The sequence below is a fragment of the Dromiciops gliroides genome, chromosome 3 (assembly GCF_019393635.1).
Source record: "Dromiciops gliroides isolate mDroGli1 chromosome 3, mDroGli1.pri, whole genome shotgun sequence".
NCBI classification, from domain to species: Eukaryota; Metazoa; Chordata; class Mammalia; order Microbiotheria; family Microbiotheriidae; genus Dromiciops; species Dromiciops gliroides.
Genome location: NC_057863.1, coordinates 329699726 through 329725362, shown reverse-complemented (window position 1 = coordinate 329725362; position 25637 = coordinate 329699726). Strand labels below are relative to the sequence as shown.

Below are 25637 nucleotides of genomic sequence, written 5' to 3'. Positions count from 1 at the left end.
GGATTAAGTAAGTGGCTTGCCCAGGGTCATACAGATAGTAAATGTCTGAGGCGAGATTTGAACTCAGGAAGATAGTCTTCCTGACTCCAGGTCTGGCACTCTATCCACTGTGCCACCTAGCTTCCCTTTAATCTTCCTTACTAAATTATTATCCTCTTGCCCTTCAAATGTTGTTGCTTCCCAGATTCACTGTCCTAGGCCCTCTTTTCTTCCCTATACTCCATGTTCTTTTCCTTAGTGATCTCATCTGTTGTCAGTCATCATCTCTGTGTAGATGGTTACCACATTCATTTATTCAGCCCTCATCTCTCTTGAACTACAACCCCACATTTCTAATTCCTGGCTGAATATCGCCACCTGAATGTCCATCCCATCAACACCTCAAACTCAACATGTTCAAAAGTGAGTTAATTATCTCCCTTCCCTATTCAGGCCCTACCACTCCTTTCAACATCTTGGAGAGCACCACGATCCTCCTAGTTATCTGGGTTTCTCTTTCATCCTCCAGTCCCAATCAGTTCTCAAGTCCAGTTGATTCTCCTTCCATGACATCTCTTTTATCCATCTCCTTTTCTCCCTCATACTACCATCATCCTTTTACCAGCACACTTTACTTCTCTGACCCCACTTTACTTCTCTGACCCCTCCCTTCTCTAATCCTTTGTTCACGAATCTTCCAAAATAAATTTCCCAAGGTAGAGGTCTGATGCTGTCATTTTCCCCACCTAGTAATCATCAGTGGCTCCCTTCCACCTTGATACAAACTACTCTTGACATTCAAGATTCCCAGAAGTTGGTTTCAATCCACATTTCTAACCTTATTTCACAATACTCCTCTTCATATGCTATACATTCCAGCCAAACTAGATGATTGGCTATTCCCCAACTAAAAATGCTGCCTCCTACTAATTTGTATGGGTACAGGCTAGAACACATTTTCTCCTCACCTCTTTTCAGAAACCTTATCATTCTTCAAGGCCCAGCTCAAGTGCCATCTCCTCCATGAAGCTTTCCTTGATGTCCCCCCAGTTGTTAGTGCTCTCCCTTCTCACATTTTTGCAGCACACTTTCTTTGATGTCTCCTTTGCCCTCTTCCCCGCTTCCCTGTATTATCCTGAACTGTATCATCCCCCTGGATGACAGGCAGGGAATACTTTGCCTTTTACTTTGAATTCCTAGTATTGATGTTAAGTCATTTCAGTCCTATCTGACTCTCTGGGACCCCTTTTAGGGTTTTCTTGGCAAAGATACTGTAGTGATTTGCCATTTCCTCCTCCAGCTCATTTGACAGATGAGGAACTAAGGCAAATAGGGTTAAGTGACTTGGCCAGGGCCACACAGCTAGTGAGTGTCTGAGGCTGGATTTGAACTCAGGTCTTTCTGACTCCAGGTCCAGCACTATACCCACTGTGCCACTTAGCTGCCTAGTGACTAGCATCATGTTTTTTGAATGAAATTTAAGCCTCTATTAAATGTTTGTTGAATTGGACTTTCTAATGCACTTTGCGTTTAATATTTTCTTTTAAATTTAGCTATGCTTTTTTCATCCCTTAATAGAATCCAAGTTCCATGGACGCAGCAGCAAAAACATTTAAGTTTTATGTCTCCTCCAACACCTAATCGTTGTACCAGGAAAATGGCTGGATTTATTATTCACAGGATCTGGGTTCCACTTACTAACTGTACGACCTTGGCAAGCTATTAAACTAGCCTGGGTATCAAGTTCCTTATCTTGCCAATGGGGGAGAACAGACTAGATGACCTCAAAGGTCCCTTTCACCTCTAAATCCATGATCCTTTGATCCCATAGTGCTCTGAACAAAGCAGGTGCTTATTAAATGTGTTGCATAAATGAATGATTTGAAAGAAAAGAAAAATGAGAGTTTCTCAAGTCAATTTTATTAATAGAAGTGTTGAGGAAACAATTACAACCCTCAGGAACCTCACTCTAATCTATGAAAATGAAACAAAAAAGAGATATTCTGACTCCCTCAAATTCTCACAAAAGGCAGCCCATCACAAGATATAGATGAGCTCCTTTCTTCCCTACTTAAGGGTATTTCAGTTCAGTTGCTTGAAAATATACAAGGCCAAGATTTATTAGATGCATAAACCTGATCGGAGCCTACAGAATGCAGGAATTGACCCCTACAGCTTCAAAGCCAGAGTAGAACTGGGGCCACTAAACTTAGTAAACATAATTTGGGTCTTTGTGGTTAGCCAAGTCCATGTAAGTAATTGCCCTGGGAAGAGAAAGACTATAGACAGCAATGAAAAGAACATCGAGTATTTCCACAGATGCTAGACAAAGAGGAACCAGAGAGAAGGCACATTGAGTAGGTAATCGATACCTTCTTCTTTCCTTCTTCACTCCTCTTCAGTCTGTTTGGGACAGGGTACCTCCTATCCTCCACCCTCTGGTGGATTTGATTCTTTTTTTTTGGTGAGGCAATTGGGGTTAAGTGACTTGCCCAGGGTCACACAGCTAGTAAGTATAAAGTGTCTGAGGCCGCATTTGAACTCAGGTCCTCCTGACTTCAGGGCCGGTGCTCTATCCACTGCGCCACCTAGCTGCCCCAATTTGATTCTTTTAAAAAGCACTAACCAGCTACAATTAGTTTGTTCAAATGAAACTGGCCAGGCCTGCTGTCAGACATATCAGGGATCCGAGGTCTTTTCAAATGTCTCAAGATCCAAAAGCAAACAATGAGCAGATGAGCTAATGGTGGGAACAGTTGCTATCTAAGTCCCTTCTGGACCTTGCATTCTGTGTTATCTATGGAAACATTACAGTAAGAGAAGATAATGTTGATACATCCTAGTCGTGAGAGCTATGGGATCCATGGAAAAGAGAAGTGAATGGTGTGCTTCCTTGGTACTATCAGACCAGGCAGTTCGATGAATAAAAAACGCTTCCATCACTTTGGAACACAAAAGGAATAGTATCTGGAGAGCAATGAATGAGTCTGTGCACCAGCTCTGAAGAGACTTGGCAGGAATGAAGAACCATGGCGCCACTCTTTATTTTCAGTATTCAATTCTACTCCAGTAGAACATGGTGCCCAGGAGAACACAGAACTAGAAAAAAAATTTAGAAGTCATTACCTTAGAAATACCTCTCATATTTAAGAGAGGGTAACATTCAGGTCTCTGCAGCCTTTACATTTAAGAGTCAGCCTATCAGAAAAAAACACTACTCATAAATGCTTATTGAATGCCCCCACCCTAGAATCTTCTGATATGTTAAATAGTCTTTCCTATTCTCATTCTCATTTCTGAATCACTCCCCTTGGGAAAGCCCTCTTCCTTTGATTATAAATATAGTCCCAAATTAATGGATTCTACCTTCACTGTGTTTCAATTCCTAACTTGGGGCTCTTATTATTATTCGTGTTTTACTTATTGCCCTAAAGGACAACCTTCCTTTCTTATTTTTTATTTATAACAACAACAACAATTACATGTATATTTTTGGCCTGAACCTGTGCTTTCATCAACATAGAGACAGTTTCTTCACCTAAAGATCCCTATCAATGAAAGTCAACAGCTATTCTGCAACTTAAAGCCAGATAGTTGCATTGGGTCCTTGAGAAGTTAAGTGACTAGCCCAGGGTCACACAGCCAGTATGTAACAGTGGCAAGACTTTGAACTGAAATCTTCCTGACTCTGAGCTTCTCCCTCTATCCACTATGTCAGGCTTCCTCTCTGTAATAGTGATAAAAAGCATTAATAAGGATGATGACAATTCACATTTGCAAAATATAGCTTGCAAAGCTTGTGAACTTTCCTGTTCACATTTTAGTTGTGACTTACAGTTTCCAAAATGTCTTATTTGTGTAATTGGGCTTTTCTAAGACCTCCAGGAAGTGATTATGGCAAAGCATTGGGGAGGTCAAAGGAAGGTGGGAATGATTGTGGGCTGCTACACTGGCTCTGCTCATGAAGTCAGCCAGGAGGAGAACTACAGGACACAAAGTTCAGAGTAAACCCTTAGTCCTGAATTTTCTGTCCTTTACAGATAAGAAAACTGAGGCTCAGAGGGTAAGTGACTAGTCTATGGGCACACAACTAGTAACTGGCACAGGTGTGAAATTAGAGCCAGTTCTTCCTAATTAAAAGGGCAGCTCTCTCACCACTGGGTGTCCCTTAATTACGCGTTCTATTTATAACAACCATCTATAAAGGGATCTATGAAAGGGAGACCTTTGGGAAAGATGAAGCTGTCAGAGGCCAAAGGAGGATCCCAGCCAACCTTCAGCTCCATGGACTGGTTTCTTAAGATTAGAAATTATAGAGACTTAGTAGCACTCTTTTGGGGGGGGGGGCAGGGCAATGAGGGTTAAGTGACTTGCCCAGGGTCACACAGCTAGTAAGTGTCAAGTGTCTGAGGCTGGATTTGAACTCAGGTACTCCTGAATCCAGGGCCAGTGCTCTATCCACTATCCACTGCACCACCTAGCTGCCCAGCAGCACTTTTTATGCTTCTGCCATGCTCTTGTCATTACAACTCACATCAGGAAATACTTACAGTCCAACAGAGAATGGCAAATCCAAACCATGCAACACCCCAGGCTTGGCGGTTCATTGGTCCAGAGATCAGTTCATAACAACCCTGGGGAAGGAACCAAGGAACCGTTAGTGTTGAATCATACCCCTGTAGTAGGATGTGGAAAGAAAGGGACAGTAAGGAATAGACTACCACATCACTGGACACGATAAATTGGCTATTCTCCCCCTGAGGCAATATATGGTATAGTAGAAAGAGCCCACTGACTCTAGAGTGGGAACACAGGGGTTCAGATCGCACCTTGAACAAATAACACTTGTATGACCCTGGGCAAGTCACTTAACCTACATGGGCCTCAATTTCCTTATTCTGTAAAATCAGAGGATTCAACTAGATGAGGTCTCTTCCAGCTCTAGATGTATTATCCACGTTCCACCAGACAACTTAGCTTATTTTATCTTTAAAATAACCTTATTTTACCTAATTTCATGTAAAACAATTTGTAACATTCAGTTTTTAAAATTTCAAGTTCTAAATTTTAGTTACTTCCTCTGTCCTGTCCCTAAGATAGTAAGCAATTTGATATAGGCACATGTGTAAACATGCAAAACATTAGTCATGTTGTGAAAGAAAACAGACAAAAAAACCTCACAAAAAAATGAAGTGAAAAATAGTATGCTTTGATCTGCATTCAGAGTCCATTAGTTCTTTCTCTGGATGTGGAGAGCATTTTTTATCATGAGTCCTTTGGAATTATCTTGGATCATTATATTGCTGAGAATAGCTAAGTCATTCACAGTTAATCATTGTACAATATTGATCATTTTACAATATTGCTATTACAATGTGTACCATGTTCTCTTTGTTCTACTGATTTCACTTTGCATCAGGTCAGACAGCACAGTTTAGCACTGCTGTACTGAGGTGGGGGGGGTACAATAACTTTTGTTGAGCAATTTGTAATCGGTACATTTAAGTCTTTCTCTATTTAACAGTCAATCTATTTAATAAATATTATTTTGGCACTTACAGTATTTATATAGATTGGCCAATGATAGATCAGTTCTGGAAATATATACAATCAGCTCTCCTTGCTGCAAACCTACCTGGGGTTTTTGTAAGCCTGCTTCTGGCTGTGAGTAATAATGGTGTTCTGCCAGGGGTGTGCTGGAGCCAGTTCGAACCAGCTTAGAACTGTTAAGTTTTCAGTATGAGTATTTATACCTCAGAAATTAACAAGCCACAAATCAGGTCTTTATTTGTTGTTTCATTTAATTGATTGTCTAGACTTAAAGTGATGGATAAAATGTTAATGATGCACATTCAATTAAAAAGTGTGTTATGGATAAAAAAAATTATTTTTTTTCAGAGAATTTTGATTGTTTAAATATTTACCAACACACCCCTGGGACCTGCCCACCATTTCAGAGCTTGCTAGATATTCTAACACTGTTTTCTGTTCATGTACTGAGCAGCAAAGCTAAACCTTTTTTATTGGCTGATTAGCCCAAACTGAGTTTGCATACAAAATGCTAAATTGAGCTCTTTTTCTTTGTGGTAATTGTTGAGTATAGTGGGAGGGAGTTAGGAGTGAGGGGGGAATGTTCTAAATGCCTGGTGGAGAGTGAGGGTTTTTGTATCCCCAGAGCTTCCTATGGTGCCTGGAGCTTAATAAATATTATTGACTGACTGATTAGCCTGCTGTGTAGCCTTGAACACAGGGTTCTGTTGGGTTTCTGTCTCTCTTGTTTTATTGTTCTTATTTTTAGGTGAATAAAGGTTGGAGATAGAATAAACTGGGCTCCATCCATGTGAGCAGGAAGTACTATCAGAGGACTAGACAATGAAGCCCACACTAATGTTTGCCAGCAGCTGAGCCTTGTCAGGAACAGGAGCACATTCGCCCAACAAGAGAGCAACCCAGCAGTCTACATGCCGCGTCCTGCAGCAAGGGAGTGAGTGACTCATTCAGCACCTATGTTGTGTCCAGAAGGGTAGTTGGTGAGCTACTTAAATTTGAGCCTATTTTCTCTTATGGACTAAGGTGGTAGAGGAGAGAATGTGCCCTGTTTATTTGGGTTTTTTTGGGGGGTGGGGGAGTGGGGATAGGGAAGGAGACGTGTTTGTACTTCTGTTTATAATTCCTTTCTAAAAGCTAACTGGTGTCAATTGCTTATTAAGGATCTTAAGGAGATACTAACTGCCTCTGGCAAATGATACTGGAGCAGTAATCACTAGCAATTGATATGGGGGGGGTGCGAAGGCTGGAATTGGGGCTCAAGCTGATAGCATTACTGGAACTTGCCACTCAGTCTAGAACCCTCAAGGGAAAGCTGTATCCAGCCATGCTCTAGGGCAGGGCTTTCTTAAACTTTTTCCATTCCGTGACCCCCTGGGGCATATAGGTATATAAAAGATGTATACATAACCTTTTACTGTTGCCAAATTTTTCTCAATCCCCACATTCATTTAAGAGACCCCATGTGGGGTCTAGGGACCTGGCCTGCCAATACAACTGGGAATAAGGACCCCCAGAATTTATATGGGCTCCACATACAGTACTTTCAGTTGAATAATCCTACAAGGTAAATTATTGTTACTAAAATTGGCCATCTGTCTCAAAAGCAAAAACAGAAAAACTACCCACCTACAACATGTTAGTGAGTCTAAGGAGGATTATGGATTTTGGTAAAGAGCATTTATTAGTTCAGAACAAATTTACCTACATGTGTGTGACAGGAGCCACACTTGTAATCACCATTAACCAAAAAAACCACAGTGAGGATTGTCATAACTAAATGTCATCAATCAATTCCACAAAAGAACACAGTGGGGAGAAAATGACATCATGGGGTGGAATCAGTTCGTTAAGAACAATGCAAAAAATTTAAAAATTGCAAAATGTGGTTATAATTCACTATAGGACAATAACCAACATTTATATACTGCTTTGAGCTTCATGCTTGAGCCTTACAATAACTCTGTAAAGCATTATTACATATATTAGCTTCCCATTTTACAGATGAGGAAACTGAGGCTCAGAGAGGTTGGGTTACTTGTAAGTGTCAGGCAGAGGTGGGATTCAAACCTAAATCTTCCTAATCACCCTGCTCAAGGATGACATGCAAATTCATGAAGTATTCCATATTCCTCCTTTGAGGCAGCTAAGTGGCACAATAGATAGGGTACTGGGCATGGAGTCAGGAAGACTTGAGTTCATCTCCGACCTTAGACACTTAATAACTGTGTGACCCTGGGTAAGTCACTTAACCTCTGCCTCAGTTTCCTCAACTGTAAAATGGGAACAGCACCTATCTTGCAGGGTTGTTGTGAGGATCAAATGAGGTAATATTTGTAAAGTGTTTTGCCTGGCATATAGTAGGCGCTGTACAAATGCTTATCCCCATCTCCCAATTCCTAGTCTAGCACTCAGTCCACTATTCCAGGCTACTTATCAGCACATCCCTTTTACCTTTGCTGTGTTCTTACACCTTACTCCTCTGGCCCCCTATGATCCAGCTTCACTGGCCTTTCCCTGGCTGTCCTCCATGCCTAGAATCCTCTGACTGTTCACCTCTGCCTCTGAATTTCTCTGGTTCCCTTCAAGACTCACCTCAAAGCCCACCTTCTCCAGCTGCTGATGACTGCCTTCCCTCTACTCTGGGTTGTCTCCCCCATTACAATGTGAGCTCCTGGAGGAGCCTGAGCCACTGCCCTGGCCTTTCTTTGTATTCCTAGCTCTTGGCACAGTGCAAGGTACCTAGTAAATACTTCAGAAATGCTTATCGACTTACTGACATTCTTGCAAAACAAAGCTGACCAGAGTGACCTTCAGTGGGGTAGATGATCTCTTAATGGCCAGATTGAAAGGCCTTTTCTCAATGGTTGTTCTCCTTAGCCCTTCTGTCACTGCTGACACTGTGAATCATTCTTCTCGGTAAACTCTTCTCTGTAGGTTTGCATGACAGCAGTCCTTCTCACTCTCCTCTGCTGGATCTTTATCGTGGCTGCTTCCCCAAGATTCCTGGGCCCTCTTCAATTCTTCCTTTATGCTATTTTGCTTAATGATCTGATAAATGACTGTCTCCAAGCAGTTGATTTTCAGATCTTTTCATCCAGCCCTACCTTCTCTCCTGACTTCCAGGATTGCATCTCCAACTGCCTATGGGACATCCGGAATTGGATGTTCCACAGAGATCTTAAATTCAGTATGTCCCAAACGGAATTCATTATCTTTCCCTTCAAATCTAACTAACTACTTCATGATCATTTTTGCTTCTTTTTTTCTTTTTTCTTTTGTGGGGCAATGGGGGTTAAGTGACTTGCCCAGGGTCACACAGCTAGTAAGTGTCAAGTGTCTGAGACTGGATTTGAACTCAGGTCCTCCTGAATCCATGGCTAGTGCTTTATCCACTGCGCCACCTAGCTGCCCTTATTTTTGCTTCTTTTAATATTTGTCCTAATCCTTTCTGAATCCATTCATATTTCCTATTGTTGCCAAGTCTATCAGTATAAAGGGTTCCATAAGTTACTGTTGTTGTTTCCCCTTTGTTTTTGAAGAGGACCGATGACATCATGGATAATGTTGTGACTCCTGAGTAAATTGGATTGAAGTGAGGCAGAGCTGCACAAAGTTGTCAGCCTCACTCTCCCTGCCAGAGTCATTGAAGTCCAATGGCAAAACAAAAGTCAATATGTCATTCTCCTGAGTCACCAACAAGTCTGAGGCCTGTCAGTTACCCTCAGATTGGTTTAGCCTGTCTGCTGAGATGCTTTCTCCAGGATGTGGACACTACAGCTTCTTGGAGCCACAGGTGAGAGTTGGGTGAAAGGTAGACACCAAAGGTGGAGGAGCATCCCTGAAAAGGAACTGGCTGCCCTCAAATCAGAGGTGCTGTTCCTCCTTGGACACCCATACACCTCTCCATAAGTTGCTACTTACTGTTTGAAGTGTCCCTTTTATTTGTGCTAAACTTAACATTATTCAAGTTTCAAAGGGTACCTGCCCATTTTCCTAGCATTTGGGGATTTGGGGAATAGGTTCATGTTCCCATTAACCAGGTGTTCCATGGCTTTATAGATCATCAGATGTGACCAGCACTTAGCACAGTTTCTTGGCATATAGCAGACACTGACATGCTCTACCATGGTTAAAGATTTTAAATCCTTTTTGGCCTGTTATCATACAAAAGGCTCCTATTCTTACCCCATCACCATCACTTTAGTTTCCATTCTCTGGATTACATTCATGTCTTCTGGGAGATACCATGACCTGAAATGTGTGTGGATCTATAATCTTACTAATGTGGACATTCCCTCTAGTGATGCGGATTGTAGTCATGCAATGAGACTCTCCTCTGTGTGCTCCCATGGATTTGCCACAGGGAGCCCATCTGATATGCCTGGTGCCTTCTTCATATTCTCTTTATATTGTGTGCATACCAATGGAGCTCAAGAGCTGTCCACTGGTTATCCCTTGCTTTTCCTACATGACCAGTCCATCTGTTGTTCTGGTCATTCCATTTCTCAGATAATATCCTTTGTACCACAACTTCTGTGTAATTATTTGTAATGTATTGCTCATACCCATTAATGCATTTATCCATTGACTGTGGGGGACCCCCCCAACTTTATTTTATGTGAGCAAAGGGAATGTTTTCTATTTTGTTTCTGATACCTTTCTTCATGATGAGCAACATCGGTTGTCTTCAGTAGTATATTGCACAGATCAAAGCATATTATTTTCACTTTTTTCCATGTTTTTTTTTACTTTTGTTTTGTTTCTTCTTTCACAACATAACTAATGTGGAAATATATTTAATTAACATGATTGCACATGTATAACCTATATCAGATTGTTTGCTGTTGTGGGGAGGGGAGGGAGGGAGGGAGGAAGAAAAATCTGGAGTTCAAAATCTTATAAAAAAATGAATGTTAAGAACTATCTTTACATGTAATTGGAAAAAATAAAGTACCATTTACATTAAAAAATAGTATATTGCATGGACATTTTCAATGAATCATCTAGAATGATTCCCAAGACCCTTACCTGGGGTTACAACTAATAGCCATAGCCCATCATTTTATAAATGGATTTTGGGTTCTTTCTACCTAAATGTGCTAGCACATTAATAACTAGCAATACTTATAACTAAAGGATATAAAAATATAACTGCAAGATTAAACCCTCTGCTACTACTTTTCTGAACACATAACATTTTGCTCAATGCTCTCATATATTCATCATATTCTCTTTTGTTTTACTGTTATTTGTATACACATCCTAATTCTGACTGTTTTCACTGGATGTCTCCCATGCCTGGAACTCTCTCCTTCACTGTTGTCTCCTGCCTTCCTTTAAGTTTCAGCTAAAGTCCTACCTTATGCTGGAAGCCTTTCCTGATCCCACTTAATCTTTTTTTTTTTTTTTTGGCAGGGCAATGAGAGTTAAGTGACTTGCCCAGGGTCACACAACTAATAAGTGTCAAGTGTCTGAGGCTGGATTTGAACTCTGGTCCTCCTGAATCCAGGGCCGGTGCTTCATATACTTCACCACCTAGCTGCCCCAGTCCCACTTAATCTTAATGCTTCTCCTCTGGGATCATCTCCAGTTTACCGTGTGTGTGTGTGTGTGTGTGTGTGTGTGTGTGTGTGTGTGTGTGTGTGTGTGTGAGTGTGTGTGTATATGTCACAGTTTGTATGTTGTTTCCCCTATTAGATTGTGAACTTCCTGAGAGCAGAGACTGTTTCTCTGTTTCTTTCTTCATATCTTAGGTGCTTAACACAGTGCCTAATACAGTAGGTTATTGAATGGGCATTGCCTCAGAAAAAAATGACACTTGGGAAAGGCACTAATTTAGAAAGGCCAAGGTCACTCACTACATCCTGAGCCATTCCCAGTCATCTTGACTTTTGTTTTGCTACTGGATTTCCATGATTCAAGGAGAAAATGGGCCCAATCACTTTTTGCAGCTCTGGCTCACTTAAATCCACTTCACTGTCAAGACATCACCCTTGTGATGTCATTGGTCCTCTTTGAGAATGAAGGACCACCACCACCACCAGCAACAACACAGGTGCTTAAAAATGCTCGTCTACTGCTGGAACCTGAGTGTTTGAGAGCTGAGCACCATCTGGTGGACAACAGGGATACTGCAACCTCTAGGAAAGTTTAGTGCAGGGGAGAGAGGAGGACTGCATAGGTGCACCAGATTGATTCTGAGGAAAACACTTGGCTGGTGACTTGGGCATAGGGCCACACTGCTAGGAAAAATGATGTTTGCACTGGCTTGCTGGTATACTAGCTAAGTGATAATCTGTTTTCTGTGGAAAGCAGGACATAAACTAGGCGTGGAAGATCATTGTTAACACCACCATCATACATATATTTGCCTTTCACATTCTTAAGGATAACTAGTTACTTTCCCTCCTAAACCTTCTCTTCATAAAGACAGACATCCACATTCATCATGAAGCAAGATCTGGCGCCCCTTCATCTTCCTGATCACCCTCCTTTGTACTCTATTCTCCCTAAAGTATGGACTATTCTACCAGATCTTTAGAGAAAAGGGGACTTCTCACCTTGCTGTGATAATAACCAGACACACCAAGTTTACAAGCATCAAGATTGAGTGGCTTCTGGAGACTGTCCATGATGCAGCACTGATGAGGCCAGGGATAGTCGGCATCATTATTCACAACCCGGAAGGCCGACGTGTACTTTTGCCAGTCTGATGGACCATTGACACCACAGCACTTTTCCTGTCCATGGAAAATAAAGTCAATATTCCCTTTCATGATCCCTGATAAAGTAGTCACTGGGACAAATGAGTTATTGAAGGGGAAGCAGAGATTGAATATTACAACATAGCTTAAACCCACTCAGAGTCCTACCCCTAAAGATTATTAGAGTCTTCATGTGGGAAAGAGAGAGAAAAGGACATGATTTACTTTTGGTTTAATAATGCTAAAAAAGATGTATCCTGTCATTCTGGAAGAATGAGTCTCCTTCCCTCCCTCCCTCCCTCTCCTTCCCTCCTTTCCTTCCTTTTCTCCTTCCTTCTTAGAATTTAAGCTCCTTGAGAGCAGGAACCATTTTTGTATAAAAACCTTTTGGTTTTGGGTCTCCAGTCTCTTGCACAGTGGCTGACCCATAGCAGGTGCAAAATAAATTGCACTGAATCACATTGAATTGTGCCACTTATTCAAATGGTATTTTACATATGTTGGAATGCTTAGTTTTTTAGAAAGTGCTGATATTAATAAATAACTCAGCCAGTATTTATTAAATGCCTGCTATGTGTCAGGCCCTGTGCTAGGTGCTAGGGATAAAAATGACTCAGAAATGACCACAATATAAAAAGGAAAACAAAGCAGAAAGGCACCAGAATTCTGACTAATAAGCTGACCTGTCAACTTCAGAGGACTGACAGTAAAGCATGCCTCTTTCCTTTTGGCAGAGAAGGGGTGGGCTATAGATGAAAAATAAGGCTTATATGGTCAGATATGGCCATTGCGTGTGTTTTTACTTAGTTGTGTTATAATGGAAAGTTCTATGGGGTGGAGATCTGGTAGGAAGTACTCATTGGGAAGTGATTGTTAGTTAAGAAAAGCATCAGGGGCGGCTAGGTGGCACAGTGGATAAAGTACTGGCCCTGGATTCAGGAGTACCTGAGTTCAAATCCGGCCTCAGACACTTAACACTTACTAGCTATGTGACCCTGGGCAAGTCACTTAACCCCAACTGCCTCACTAAAAAAAAAAAAGCATCAATACAATATTTTGAGGCAGCAAGGTGATTCAGATATTTGCTAGCTGTGTGACCAAAGGCAAATCACTCTGTGCCTCAGTTTTCTCATCTGTAAAATGGGGATAATTATGCCTGTAATACATATCATAGGTTTGTTGTGAGGTTCAAGTGTGATAACATATGTAAAAATGTCATAAAAAGATCTCTTACAGCTATCGTTATTATCTAGAAACAATGAGTCAGAGTGTATAGATACTTTACTCAAAGTCAGGAAGAACTGGGACACAATCCTGTTGCACTTATCAGCTGTGTAACCCTGGAAAAAAATCTTTTAACCTTTTGGAATTTCATTTTCTTTGCTGAGGTCAGACCAAAATAATTGTTAGATTGCTCAATAGCAATATTTTCCAACAGAGGAAAACATTTTCCTTGCCTGCAAAATAGAACAACAGTACTTAGCTCACAGAGCTATTATGAAGGTCAGGGGAGGTAACATAGGAAAGTGTTTTACAAACTTTAAAGCTCTATATGAATATTAGCTGCTATTGTTATTATTATTGATGATGATGATGATAAATTCAGGATGAGTAAGATAGGATCCAGAGGACTCTTGGTATTTCCAGCTTCTGGGATCAGGGACAATAATCAGTTGATCGACAAGTATTTATTAAGTGCCAGGCACCAAGCTAAATGATAGGGAAACAGTAAAAATGAAATAGATCCATCTTGATTTAAATGTCTTAAGGGGAAGAGATAGGTCGTTTTTATGGCTTCAGATGAGTACTGAAGTGCCAACAAGTACTTGGATGTTGGAAGAGGCAATTCAACTAAATTTAGAGGTTTAAACTTAGAAATAAATTGAGCTATTCTTAATTATTTTTATTCCGGACTTTACTACTTTTAGTGAAGTTAAAGTTGGAATTGTTTTCCCCTGAAGGTTAATACATAGTACAAATATAGCTGAAACAGAAAACAAGTGGGCCCCAGAAAGATATTAATTTTTTTGGCAAAATTATAGCCAACTCTATTAGTAAGGCTCTGATTATCCCATTTGTAGATTTTCAAAAGCTTTTACTCCTCTCCCGCTTTTCAGAAATTTCATTTCTGTTCAGTAGCTCAGCTAAAGGATACACATCTGTGGGAAAATGGAAACAAAACACTAAACACACCAATTTTCTCTCTTTTACTAATTCTATTAAAATATTTGGTGAGAAGTTGAAATTATAGATGCTACTTAATTTATGGAATAAATATTTTCAAGCACATGTATAAGTCAAAAGCAAATTTCTATTAAACAAATCCTTGTCCTGCTGACTTTCATAATAAAATTGGTGATATGTTAACATGGAAAAACATGCACACTTATGTATGTAATATTATATATGTGTCTACATTGGTACATAAGTATATATACATGTATTTAATTGTGTTGAGTTGGAAATCTTGAGGAAGGATGAAGCCTTAACCCTTAAAGTTGAGGCCAGGCTCATCACTTGCTGTGTACATAAAATTTTTTAGGTCTTGGGATCCTCTGAATAAACACTTGTGTCTCCAGAATTTTAGCTTTCCTTTTCCTTTTTTTCTATGTCTAGGCACAGTATTTACAACATCTATTAGAGACAGGTTGCAATATCATACTTAACCAGAAGGTGACCCTGTCTTGTATATAATATACTCATGGGTGAAAAATCCTTCGATGCAAGGATTTAGGGTCTATAAAACATATTGTTTTATCTTGATTTATGTGTACAAATGAAATATTCTGTTAAATGCTTTTGCTTTTTTTAAAAAGGGAGGTAACTATAATGATTCCAATTTTCAGTGGTTCCAGCAGTTCCAAGGGTTTTTGAAGGGTATGATTCGTAGATTTCAATTATTCAAACTACTGAAATAGATTATCAAGATTTGACTGAACCATCAAAACATGTGCAACTCTCAGGGAGTCAGCAGACAAATGGGAAGTCAGTGATAGGGAAAGGACCCCTGGGGATCATCCATCTCTGCTGTCTGAACTTCCCATCTTCTTTCATACTGATTCCAGGTCAGGCCAATGAAAGTGAAGAATCAACCAAGAAATATCTTTCTGGTGACCAAGTAATGCAAAGTTCCACAAGGTTACAGAAAAGTATGATGAGGTCCTTGTCTTGCAACATGGTTATTGTTCTGTAATTATTTTAATGATGATGGTGGTTAAATTCTTTGTTGTAGAAATGACTTGTCTTTTTTTTTGAGGCAGAGTTGTGACTTGTCCAGAGTCACACAACTAGTAAGTATCCGAGGCCAGTTTTGAACTCAGGTCCTCCTGAACTGTCCACTGTGCCACCTAGTTGTCTCAATTTAAGTTTTAATTGGAAAAATTAAGCAACAGGACAAGGTAGAATATGAAAAATCCAACCCATTTTTTTCAAGACCTACTCGAAATCCTACCTCCTGGAAAGCCTTCTCTCACAGCTCTGTTCTGTTGTCTTCTATGTTTCTTTCTTTCTTTCTTTTTTTTTTTTTTTGGTGAGGCAATTAGGGTTAAGTGCCTTGCCCAGGGTCACACAGCTAGCAAGTATTGTGTCTGAGGTTAGATTTTAACTCAGGTCCTTCTGAATCCAGGGCTGGTACTCTATCCACTGTGGCACCTAGCTGCCCCTAAAGGTATTCTAATTACAGATTTAAACATTTTTTAATTTTTTATTTATTTTATTTTATTTTTCCAGGTGCAAAACAGATTTTTAATCAGAACAGCAATGAAAGAGCAAGGGGTTAGGGTGAAGCAGCCTCAAAATGGAGTGGTGTTGGCACATAGGTGGGCAGGCCTTTGCATTTTTTTATTTTAAATTTTTTTTGCAGGGCAATGAGGGTTAAGTGATTTGCCTAGGGTCACAGAGCAAGTAAGTGTTGAGTGTCTGAGACCAGATTTGAATTCAGGTCCTCCTGAATTCAGGGCCAGTGCTTTATCCACTGCACCACCTAGCTGCCCCCCGTCTTCTATGTTTCTTAATACTCTCCCATTTATATGTGCCCATGGTTTCCTTTATTACCTCTACACAGATCACGTATAACCTTTTCTTTGGATTCCAGCTTTGCATCTCCAACTGCTTTCTAGTCATCTCTACTCAGATGTTCCATATCTGAAACTCACCTTATACAAAACTGAACTCAATATCTTCCCCGCTAACTCCATTCTTCCTGGGGCAACTAGGTAGTACAGAGCATGCAGCCCAAAGTCAGGAAGGTCTGAGTTCAAATTTGGCCTCTGACACTTGCTATCTATATGACCCTGAGCAACTCACTTAACCCCTATTTGTCTCAGTTTCTCATCTGTAAAATGGGGACACATTGGAGAAAGAAATGGCAAACTACTCCAGTATCTTTGCCAAGAAAACTTGTCCATGGGGTCACAAAGAGTTGAATACAACTGAACAACAACAAAACCCCATCCTACAACCTTTATTGTTCTTGTGGAGAGTACTATTGTCTTTCCAGGTCATAGCTTTGGAATAACTTTTAGTTCTTTCCTCTCCTTCATCACATGTAATCAGTGTGCTGCCTCAGAAGCATACACTATCAGCATCAGAACAAGATAAAAAAAGGTTAATTTGACCTTCAAAACATTCTTGTGTGTGTGCCCTTCTTTTCTTTCATAAACTACCTCCCTTGTTTTGGCTCAGATTTTCTCTTGCCTGGACATTTTTTTTTTTAAAGACTGGCACAAAGATGCTTATCTGCAAATGAATGAAGAAAAACAACTCCACACACATTTATTAAATGCTTACTAAGCTCTGGGGATATAAATGCAAATAAATAGTCCTTGTATTCAAGCAGCTGACCCTAAGTGGTCTGTGGATAGACTTCAGGAGGCCTGTGAACTCAGGGGAGAGAATCTGTCTTTATTTTCACCAAACTCTAATGGAAATCTAGCATTTCCTTCAATTATGAATATAAACAAAACCCATCATTTTGAGAAAGGGAACATAGGCTTCTCCTGACTGCCAAAGGGTGTCCATGATACACAAAAGTTCAAGAAGCCTTGTAACCAAGGAAGCAGGGGAAATTGGGAGAGGATACTTGAGGAGGCTTTAACATAATAAATGGCATCACTGAACTTTCATCTAAATTTACAATGGAGCTTGTTTTTTCCAAATTATAATGGTAGGGGCAGCTAGGTGGTGCAGTGGATAGAGCACTGACCCTGGATTCAGGAGCACCTGAGTTCAAATCTAGCCTCAGACACTTAACACTTAATAGCTGTGTGACCCTGGGCAAGTCACTTAACTCCAACTGCCTCACTAAAAAAAAAAATAATAATGGTAAATTAATTGAATTCAACAAACATCAACCATCTTAAGACATGTTAGGTCCAGGAAGTGCCAGATAAGTATGACAAATAATAAGGGGCTACAGATATCCAGTGTTTGCATATGTTTGCATATTTTTTAAAGCACAAGGACTTCAAAATTATCCACATTTCTTTGTAATGTAAATATAAATATTTGCCACATAACATCTTGACATTTTCTAGGCTATGTTTACTCAAACAAACCTTACATGCCTATCATTTCAGTAAATAATACCAAGATTCATAGATCTCTGTCTCAGAATGGGGGTTCTGATACATGAGTCTCGAATTTATCTGGCCTAGAACTCAGACTGCCACATACTGCCCAGTCAATTCAAAACCATACACAGTCCATATGGCCATCCTCATTCCACTGTACTCTGTTCCTGGGATCCTAAGTTCTGATAAGTGAACATTGGTCTTATCTTGCCCAGAACCAGGCCATTTCCAAACCCAAGTACCCTCACCATACCTCAAACCTTCCTGTTCAAATGTAAATTTCTTGTGGATAGAGAACCTTTTTTTTCTTTTAGATATATAAGAAAACTGATATGAAACTTTCAAAGCTGTCCTGTTTGTGTTTGCTTCTGGCCATATTTCTGTTCTCTTCTGTGTTTTTAAAAAAATGTTTCAATGACACTTTTTTTTCTTTTTTTGGTCAATCCAAACATATATCTTCATTGGCCATGTCCAAAAATGTATGCCCCGTTCTACACCTTGAGTCCATCCACTCTCTGACAGTTTCATTGTGAAAGAAGGCCTTGCTCTAAGCTAGTCAATCCTAGCCTCTCTAGTGACTTGTTCACACATGGTTGGGCCTCAGCCATAGGTTGTCATATTCTCACCTGGAGCATGAGGTTGTCCCAGGTTTCAGTAACTTTCATATTCTTCCACATGTCATCATTATTGGATTGACTTTTGTTTTGATATCTTTCCAGCATCTGCCTCAGGAAGAGGTTGGTAGTGAACTACAAGGAGAAAAGATACAACAGGGTTAGTCTCATAGTTTCCAGTCTGGGACCTTTGAAACACCAAAGTACATTTAAGCTAAGAGGTCCCCTATCAATCATAGTGGGGAGCAAATTTGTGTTCAGGATGTTCAGGTGGAGATTGGCTATGGGTCTGCTTCTGGATGACAGGACCATATGGGAGCACCACAACGAGGCTAAACCAGAGAGTAATTTTAAATTTGTTTAGGCCAGAGAAGGAAAGGGGAGAAAGCAGAAGAGAGAATAGCTCCATAACTTACAAATATGTTATTAGGGCAAATTGAGTTTAGTGGCAAACCTGGGGTAGTGGGGGTGGTGACAGATAATCCATCTCAATTGAATATAGTCATGTTGGGAGAGGGAGCAGGGCCCTTGCTCCACAAAGTCCCCCTAGCTATAGAGAATGATCTTTAAACCCTTCATCTCCAACAAGGGGACGGCAGCAAGGAGAGGTGGCAGGTAAGGGGCACCGTCATGGAAGAGAGGTGTTCAGTGGTGATGGGATTCTTGGAGATAGCAGCCAGGTGCTGGCCAAAGGGAGTAGGGGTAGTTCTACTATGGATGCAGGGGGTGTGTGGTATAAGGATGGTAGAGGACCATGAGACCCAGGAACAGTGGGCTGGAGGATCTCCTTGGGGAGAAAATGTGCCCCTTGAATGTCAGCATCCTGGGGGATAAGTCCTGTTTGTCCCCTTCCTGATTATGGCTCTGAGAGGCAATGGAAATAGAGAATTGTGTGTCAAACTCAGATTGTATTAGAATGATCATTAGAAAGTATTTTCCCAGACTCTCCCAGTGGAGACCATACTTACAAAATCTCGCTGCACAGCTGCAGTGATACTGGATGCCACTTCAAAGGCGTATACTATAAACATCAGAATAAAGTACTGGAAAAAGAAGCAAAGTACAAAAGTTATGTATTACCTGAAGACACCTCTCTAGAACTGAATATTTTTCAAAAATATATCTATTCATTAGAATATTTATTGAATACATTATATATGAGGCTTTTTGCTAAACTCTAATGAACCTAATTCTTCTTGCATTAGGTGTTTAGAGGTCATTGTATAGATCACAGGATCATAGATTTAGAGCTGGAATCTACCTTAGAGAAGATGGAGCACAGCCCCTTCATATTACTGATGAGGAAATCTTCGTATTATCAATGAGGAATTTGTTGCCCATAGGGATTATGTGACTAGCCCAAGGCCACACAGATAACTGGTGGATGAGCCAAGATTTGAATTAATGTCTTCTGATGCTATATGCAGTGTTCTTTCCACTGCACCACACTGCTAAGCAGCTTTCTAGTTGGTTCCTTACATTTTCCCGTTGCCTGGAAAAAACAGCCAAAGGGCTGACCCACTGTAGTAACTGGCAGAATGTTTACTGATTGACTGGCTGACTGACTCCCTGTTTTGTTTACATAGGAGGAGACAGAGGTTTAGTAGAGTTGGAGAGAAACCAACAGCATGACATGACTCCTAATCCCCAAATATAACAGAGTGTAGAGTTCCAAGAAGGAATTTTATAGCACAGTAAAAATGTACTAATCCAGAATAATTTGGGGGAAACCCCTTTCTGAAATCCTGAAAAGTATGAACTATAGAGAACTGGCATTGAGTTTAACTAGTATTTCAGCTACATTAGAGAGAAAGGAGCAATAGTTTGCTGGTGAATGTTTAACAACTGGCTTTTTGGAAAAAAAATGTAAGCACAACAGACTTTTTTTTTTACAACATACTTTTAAGCTTATTCTGAATGATTAACATTTTCTTCATCACCTTCTTAAGCCTAGGAATCAACAAAACAGTAAATTAAGCCCTAACTAGTAGCACTTGCTGATTTCTGAGGCATAAATGCTTATACTGAAAATTTAACAATCAACTCCAGTTATGAGTTGGCACCATCATAGGCAAACTGGACATAAGACACAGATGCTGACTAATTTGCATTGTCTCACTCACAATCACCCTTTCACAAAGTTTGGATAGAGGACTAGGTGAGTAAAATCATGTTTGCTCTCCTTTTCTGGGTGACCTGTCTCTGTACCTTCACATATAACTACCCTATGTCCAGTTGGAGAATATGGAATTGACATAAAAGTCAGATTTATTTTTTCTGAATTAGGGTTTTTTGTTTACTTGCTTACTTTGATCAATCTCACAGATGCTTTTCTATAAGCCTATATTGGGCAGGATTATATTATACACACGTGTGTGTGTAGAAGGAAGAAGGGAATTGGGAGAGTACTTTTTTATTTTATAATTAAATTTAAAAATTTTCAATTAAAAATTTATTTTTATCCCTCCTGCATCTTCCCTTCATTGAAAAAAGAAAAACAAAGCCCTTATAATAAATGTTCATGATTTTTTTTGGACATGGCTAATAGAAGAATTTGTTTTATATGACTATACATATTGGTAATGGGTTTTATTTTTCTTGTTTTATCAATGGTGGAAGATGGGGAGGGAGAGGGAAAGAATTTGGAATTAAAAATAAAATTGAATTAAAAATAATAAATATGCATAGCCAAGCAACATTTCTGCATTGGCCATGCATGTGTGTGTATGTATATGCATATATGTGTGCATGTATCTATACATAAATGCATACACACATATGTACACACACACATATACAAACCTTGAGTCCATCACCTCTTTTTCAGGAGTTAGATAGCAGGCTTCATCATTGTCCTCTGAAATTGGGAGAACATATTTCTACATGTGTTGGTAGGACAACTCTGAGAATTGGACCATAGATCTAGAACTGCAAAATACCTCAGAGGCCATCCAATCTATACCCCAATCCCTCTCCCATTTTACAGATGGAAAATTGAAGTGACTTTCCCAAGGTGACTTAGGTGATAAGGGTCAGCGATGGGGTTTGACTTAGTGCTTCTGTACCATATTCTGCTGTCTCCAGGGACCCACTACATTCATATGAACCTAACTAGGGTCCTGAAAAGATGGCTGGGTCAAAGTAGGAACAGATTCTCCTGAAGCTATATGAATTTGATATATTGTTCCTCTGACTAACCCAGCAGGATAAGAGGAGCTTGGGAATGGTACCCAACTCTGGCCTATGAGAAGTGAACATAGGTGGGAACTATAGGAAAGAGCCACATTTTTCTTGTATAATTCTGGATGCAAAGGAAGAATGATGATTCAAATCTCCCCTCTGGGCTAAGCAGGTCTGTCCGAAGGCAAAACTGGGTCAGTAAATGAAGTCTGTCTTCTCTGGCCTAGCTTCTTAAACTGTGGGTTGTGATCCCATAATGGGCACACGTAACTGAATGTAGGGGTCACAGAAAATTTGGCAACAGTAAAAGGCTATTTATGCCTCTTTTATATACCCATATACCCAGGGTCATGTAAAAATTTCTCAGGTGAAAAGGGGTCCTGATTGGAAAAAGTTTAAGAAGCCCTGTTCTATAGTGTATCTCTCTTCTGACTCTATCCCTCTTCTCCTCTCTTACTGCACCTCCCTCTCCAGTGTACTTCCCTCTCCCAACTCTCAAGTGGGCTCATAGTGCCTTCCAGGCAACTGGCATAGTAATTTTCACTAGTATTAGTGTCTCAATATGTTGTTGTTCAGTTGTTTCAGATACTTTGTGACCCCATTTGGGGTTTTCTTAGCAAATATGCTGGAGTGGTTTGCCATTTCCTTCTCTAGCTCATTTTATAGATGAGGAAACAGAGACAAACAAGGTTAAGTGACTTGCCCAGGGTCACATAGCTACTAAGTGTTGGAGGCTGTATTTGAACTCAGGTCTTCCAGACTCCAGGTCTGGTATTCTATTCACTGCACCACCTAGCTGCCCTAACATACTACCTTCTTCCTTTTTTTTTTTTTTTTTGGCAGGGCAATGGGGGTTAAGTGACTTGCCCAGGGTCACACCTAGTAAGTGTCTGAGGCTGGGTTTGAACTCAAGTCCTCCTGAATCCAAAGCTGGTGCCTTATCCACTGCACCACCTAGCTGCTCCCATACTACCTTCTTCTAATGCATTTATATTTTACCAAGTTTTTAGAATAACCCCAGGTTATTCTGAAATATAATCCTAAATTACATAGAAATAAATCGGTAATTCTGTGAAGTTCGGGATGTATAGCCTCTCAGTGGGAAAAGAAAAATATTGGGGGGAGGAGGAGAGATGGACTCTAAGGAATTGAAATTTTCTTGGAACTGAGGCTTAACTGCCCTTAGCCTCTTCTCACTCTCTCATTGTCCTCATCAGCCAAGAAGAAGAGAGAATAACTCTCACGCTGACTATACACATTATGTCAGGAAGCTAAGATCATCCTCTGAAGAATATTAGGATAGTATATTTTCTCATGATTTATCCCCTTTGTGGCTTGAAAGGACTTTTTATGTGGTCAAATGTCATCTATGGAAGTGTCCTTTGCTGCAAAACTGTTCTGGTTCCCCTTGTTCCCTCAGTCCTCCCATTCTCTTCTGTGAGGGCTCAAGTTGTATTCAATGGAAACACACACACACAAAATTTGGGTAGTAGAGATCTTACCGCCAGAAGTATTTTTCGGCTTGACTTCATGATGCCCACAATACCAAGAACAGATAAGCAGAAGAGCGAGATGCCAACAAAGATGCCAATCCAGGCCGCTCCATAGATGTCATCATTGTCAGTAGCTTCTAGTAAAGGGTAAAGGCTGTGTTGGTCTGATACAAAGAAGATGCATTCTGCCATCAGCGCAATGCCACACATCTGAGGGGTTGAAAGTCAACAAGTCAAGTCGGCCAGCATGTAGGCACTGTGCTAAGTCCTGAGGCTACAAAGAAAGGTAAAAACAGCTCTTACCTTCAAGAAACTCGCAATCCAGTGGGGGAGACAACAAGCAAACAACTATGTCCAGACAAGATATATCAGAATAAAGTGGAGGTTATCTCTGAGGGAAGGCTAGTATTAAGGCCAACTAGAAAAGACTTTTTGCAGAAGGTGGGATTTTAGCTGAGACTTGGAGGAAAAAAGCCAAAAGACTGAGACAAGGAGGGAGAGCATTTCAGGAATGGGGGACAGCTGGTGAAAAGGGCAGAGTAGGGAGTGGGAGAGTCAGGTGTTCAAGGAATGTAAAAGAGGACTTTAGCACTGGATCCCAGAGTCTGTGGAGGGCAGTAAGGTCTCTATATAGTTCATCATATATATTGAATACATCACTTCTTTGTCAGGAGGTGGGGAACATCTATCACTGGTCCACTGGAATCATGGTAGGTCATTGTGTTGATCAGAGTTCTTAAAAGTCTTTCAGATGTGTTCATTTTGTAACGATTGGAATGACGCCACCTGCTGGAGACTTACTGTAGAAGAGTTCCGCCCATGAAGCGAAGGTCTTTGAGGGCAAGACCAGGAGTCTTTTCTTTGGCGTCAGGAAGTGACGCGGGCTAGTGGGAGGAGGAAGGAAGAGACTGGTGCTCGGTCTGGCTCTTTCCTCTGGACTCTGGTGGAGAGCGGAGCTAGAAATGTGCTCTCCCTTTAATAGATAGAAATCTAGGCCTTTCTCTCTCTCTTTATCAAATTCTTATTCTCCTTAATAAATGCTTAAAAGTCTAACTCTTGCTAAATCTTATAATTTATTGGTGACCACTCATTAGATATTTTAGACAGACTAGCTAGAATTTTAGCCCTTAACATTTTTAGTGTTATTACTGAATAGTTGTCCTGTTTCTGCTCTCTTTACTCTGTGTCACTTTGTATGCTTGCTAATACCTAGGCTCTTTCTGCCTCAGGGACATGAAATAACAACAACAGCTAGCATTTATATAGCATCTATTATGTGTCAGGAACTGTTGTTGTTCATTTATTTCAGTCGTGTTGTAATGATTGGAATGATGCCACCTACTGGAGACTTACTATAGGAAAACTCCACCATGAGGAAAATGCTTTTCCTTGGCGTCAGGAAGTGACGTTTGCTCATGGGTGCTGTCTATCAAGGCTACCAGCCAATCAACTTGAGGAGCCTCCTATTTTCTGGGAGGAGACAGGAAGGAGGAAAGAGGGCCTGCTCGGAGAGCTCTCTCTCTTTTGGGTTCCTGACTTGATGGTGGTGGTGGCAGCAGAGGACTTCACAGGAAATTTGAGGAAAGATAGGAATGCCAGGCTGTTGGAATTCTGTTCTCAATCTTTTTCTTTCTATTTTTCAATAAACCCTTAAAAACCTAAACTCGTTTTATCAGTGGTTTTAGTCAGTTTCCCCCAAAACTGGGGGAACAGATTAGAATCCACATTTGGAATCTTAAATTACACAGTGTCCAACTCTGCATGATCCTATTTGGGGTTTTCTTGATAAAGAGACTGGAGTGGTTTGCCATTTCCTTCTCCAGCTCATTTCACAGATGAGGAAGCTGAGGTGGCAAACAGGGGGAAGTGACTTGCCCAGGGTCACACAGCTAATAAGTGTCTGTAGCTGGATTTGAACTCAATTCTTTAAACTCCAAAACCAGCATTCTATCAACACCAATCAATTATTTCTGAGCAAAAACTTTCCCCTTCCTTACTAAGCCCAGGGCCCTCACATGTATTGGTGAACTGCACTGGTATGAAGGAATTGGGTGTCCCATACAAACAACTAGGATAAGAGCCTGGAGGACCTTGGTGTGCCAAGTCCATGGGTGGCTTGGTGTAAGACCACTGCTAACTGTCCCCTCTCCTTGCTGTGCCATGAGGACAAACATGCCAGAGTTTTCCCATTAACTACCCAGGTGTATCTTTGATTGCCCTTTTCCAAAGTACTTCTGTGCCTGGTTACTTCAGCAGAAGTTTTGGACCTTTTCTCATATGAGTTAACATTTACTTTTTATTTTTTGTTTATTTATTATTATTATTATTAATGATTACTGGCTTCTCTTGTGAATTTTCCACTATGTCCTCAAATTGCTGGTCCAATATGAGACAAACACATAGGATCATAGATTTAGAACTGGAAGGGACCATAGAGATATTGCAAGTAAAATTCAACAAATGGTAGACTGAGGCACATTTTCTCTGAGTTATATGATGGCTTATTAGCAGGTCAAATGACTTGCTTTCATTTAGTCAAAGATAAAG

The 25637-nt window shown here is 40.4% G+C and overlaps 1 protein-coding gene across 1 annotated transcript in view; it reads right to left on the bottom strand.

Annotated features, from left to right (window-relative positions):
* Positions 1 to 1890: 1890 nt before the first annotated feature.
* UPK1B (uroplakin 1B) overlaps positions 1891 to 25637 on the bottom strand; it is a 40904-nt gene continuing 17157 nt past the window's right edge. The window contains exons 3-8 of the mRNA XM_043995900.1: positions 23100 to 23300; positions 19386 to 19460; positions 18430 to 18552; positions 12090 to 12269; positions 4530 to 4613; positions 1891 to 3078 (exon numbers count right to left, since the gene is read on the bottom strand). Of these exons, the coding sequence (XP_043851835.1) occupies positions 3028 to 3078; positions 4530 to 4613; positions 12090 to 12269; positions 18430 to 18552; positions 19386 to 19460; positions 23100 to 23300 (714 nt within the window). The 3' untranslated portion in view covers positions 1891 to 3027. The remainder of the gene's footprint in view (positions 3079 to 4529; positions 4614 to 12089; positions 12270 to 18429; positions 18553 to 19385; positions 19461 to 23099; positions 23301 to 25637) is intronic.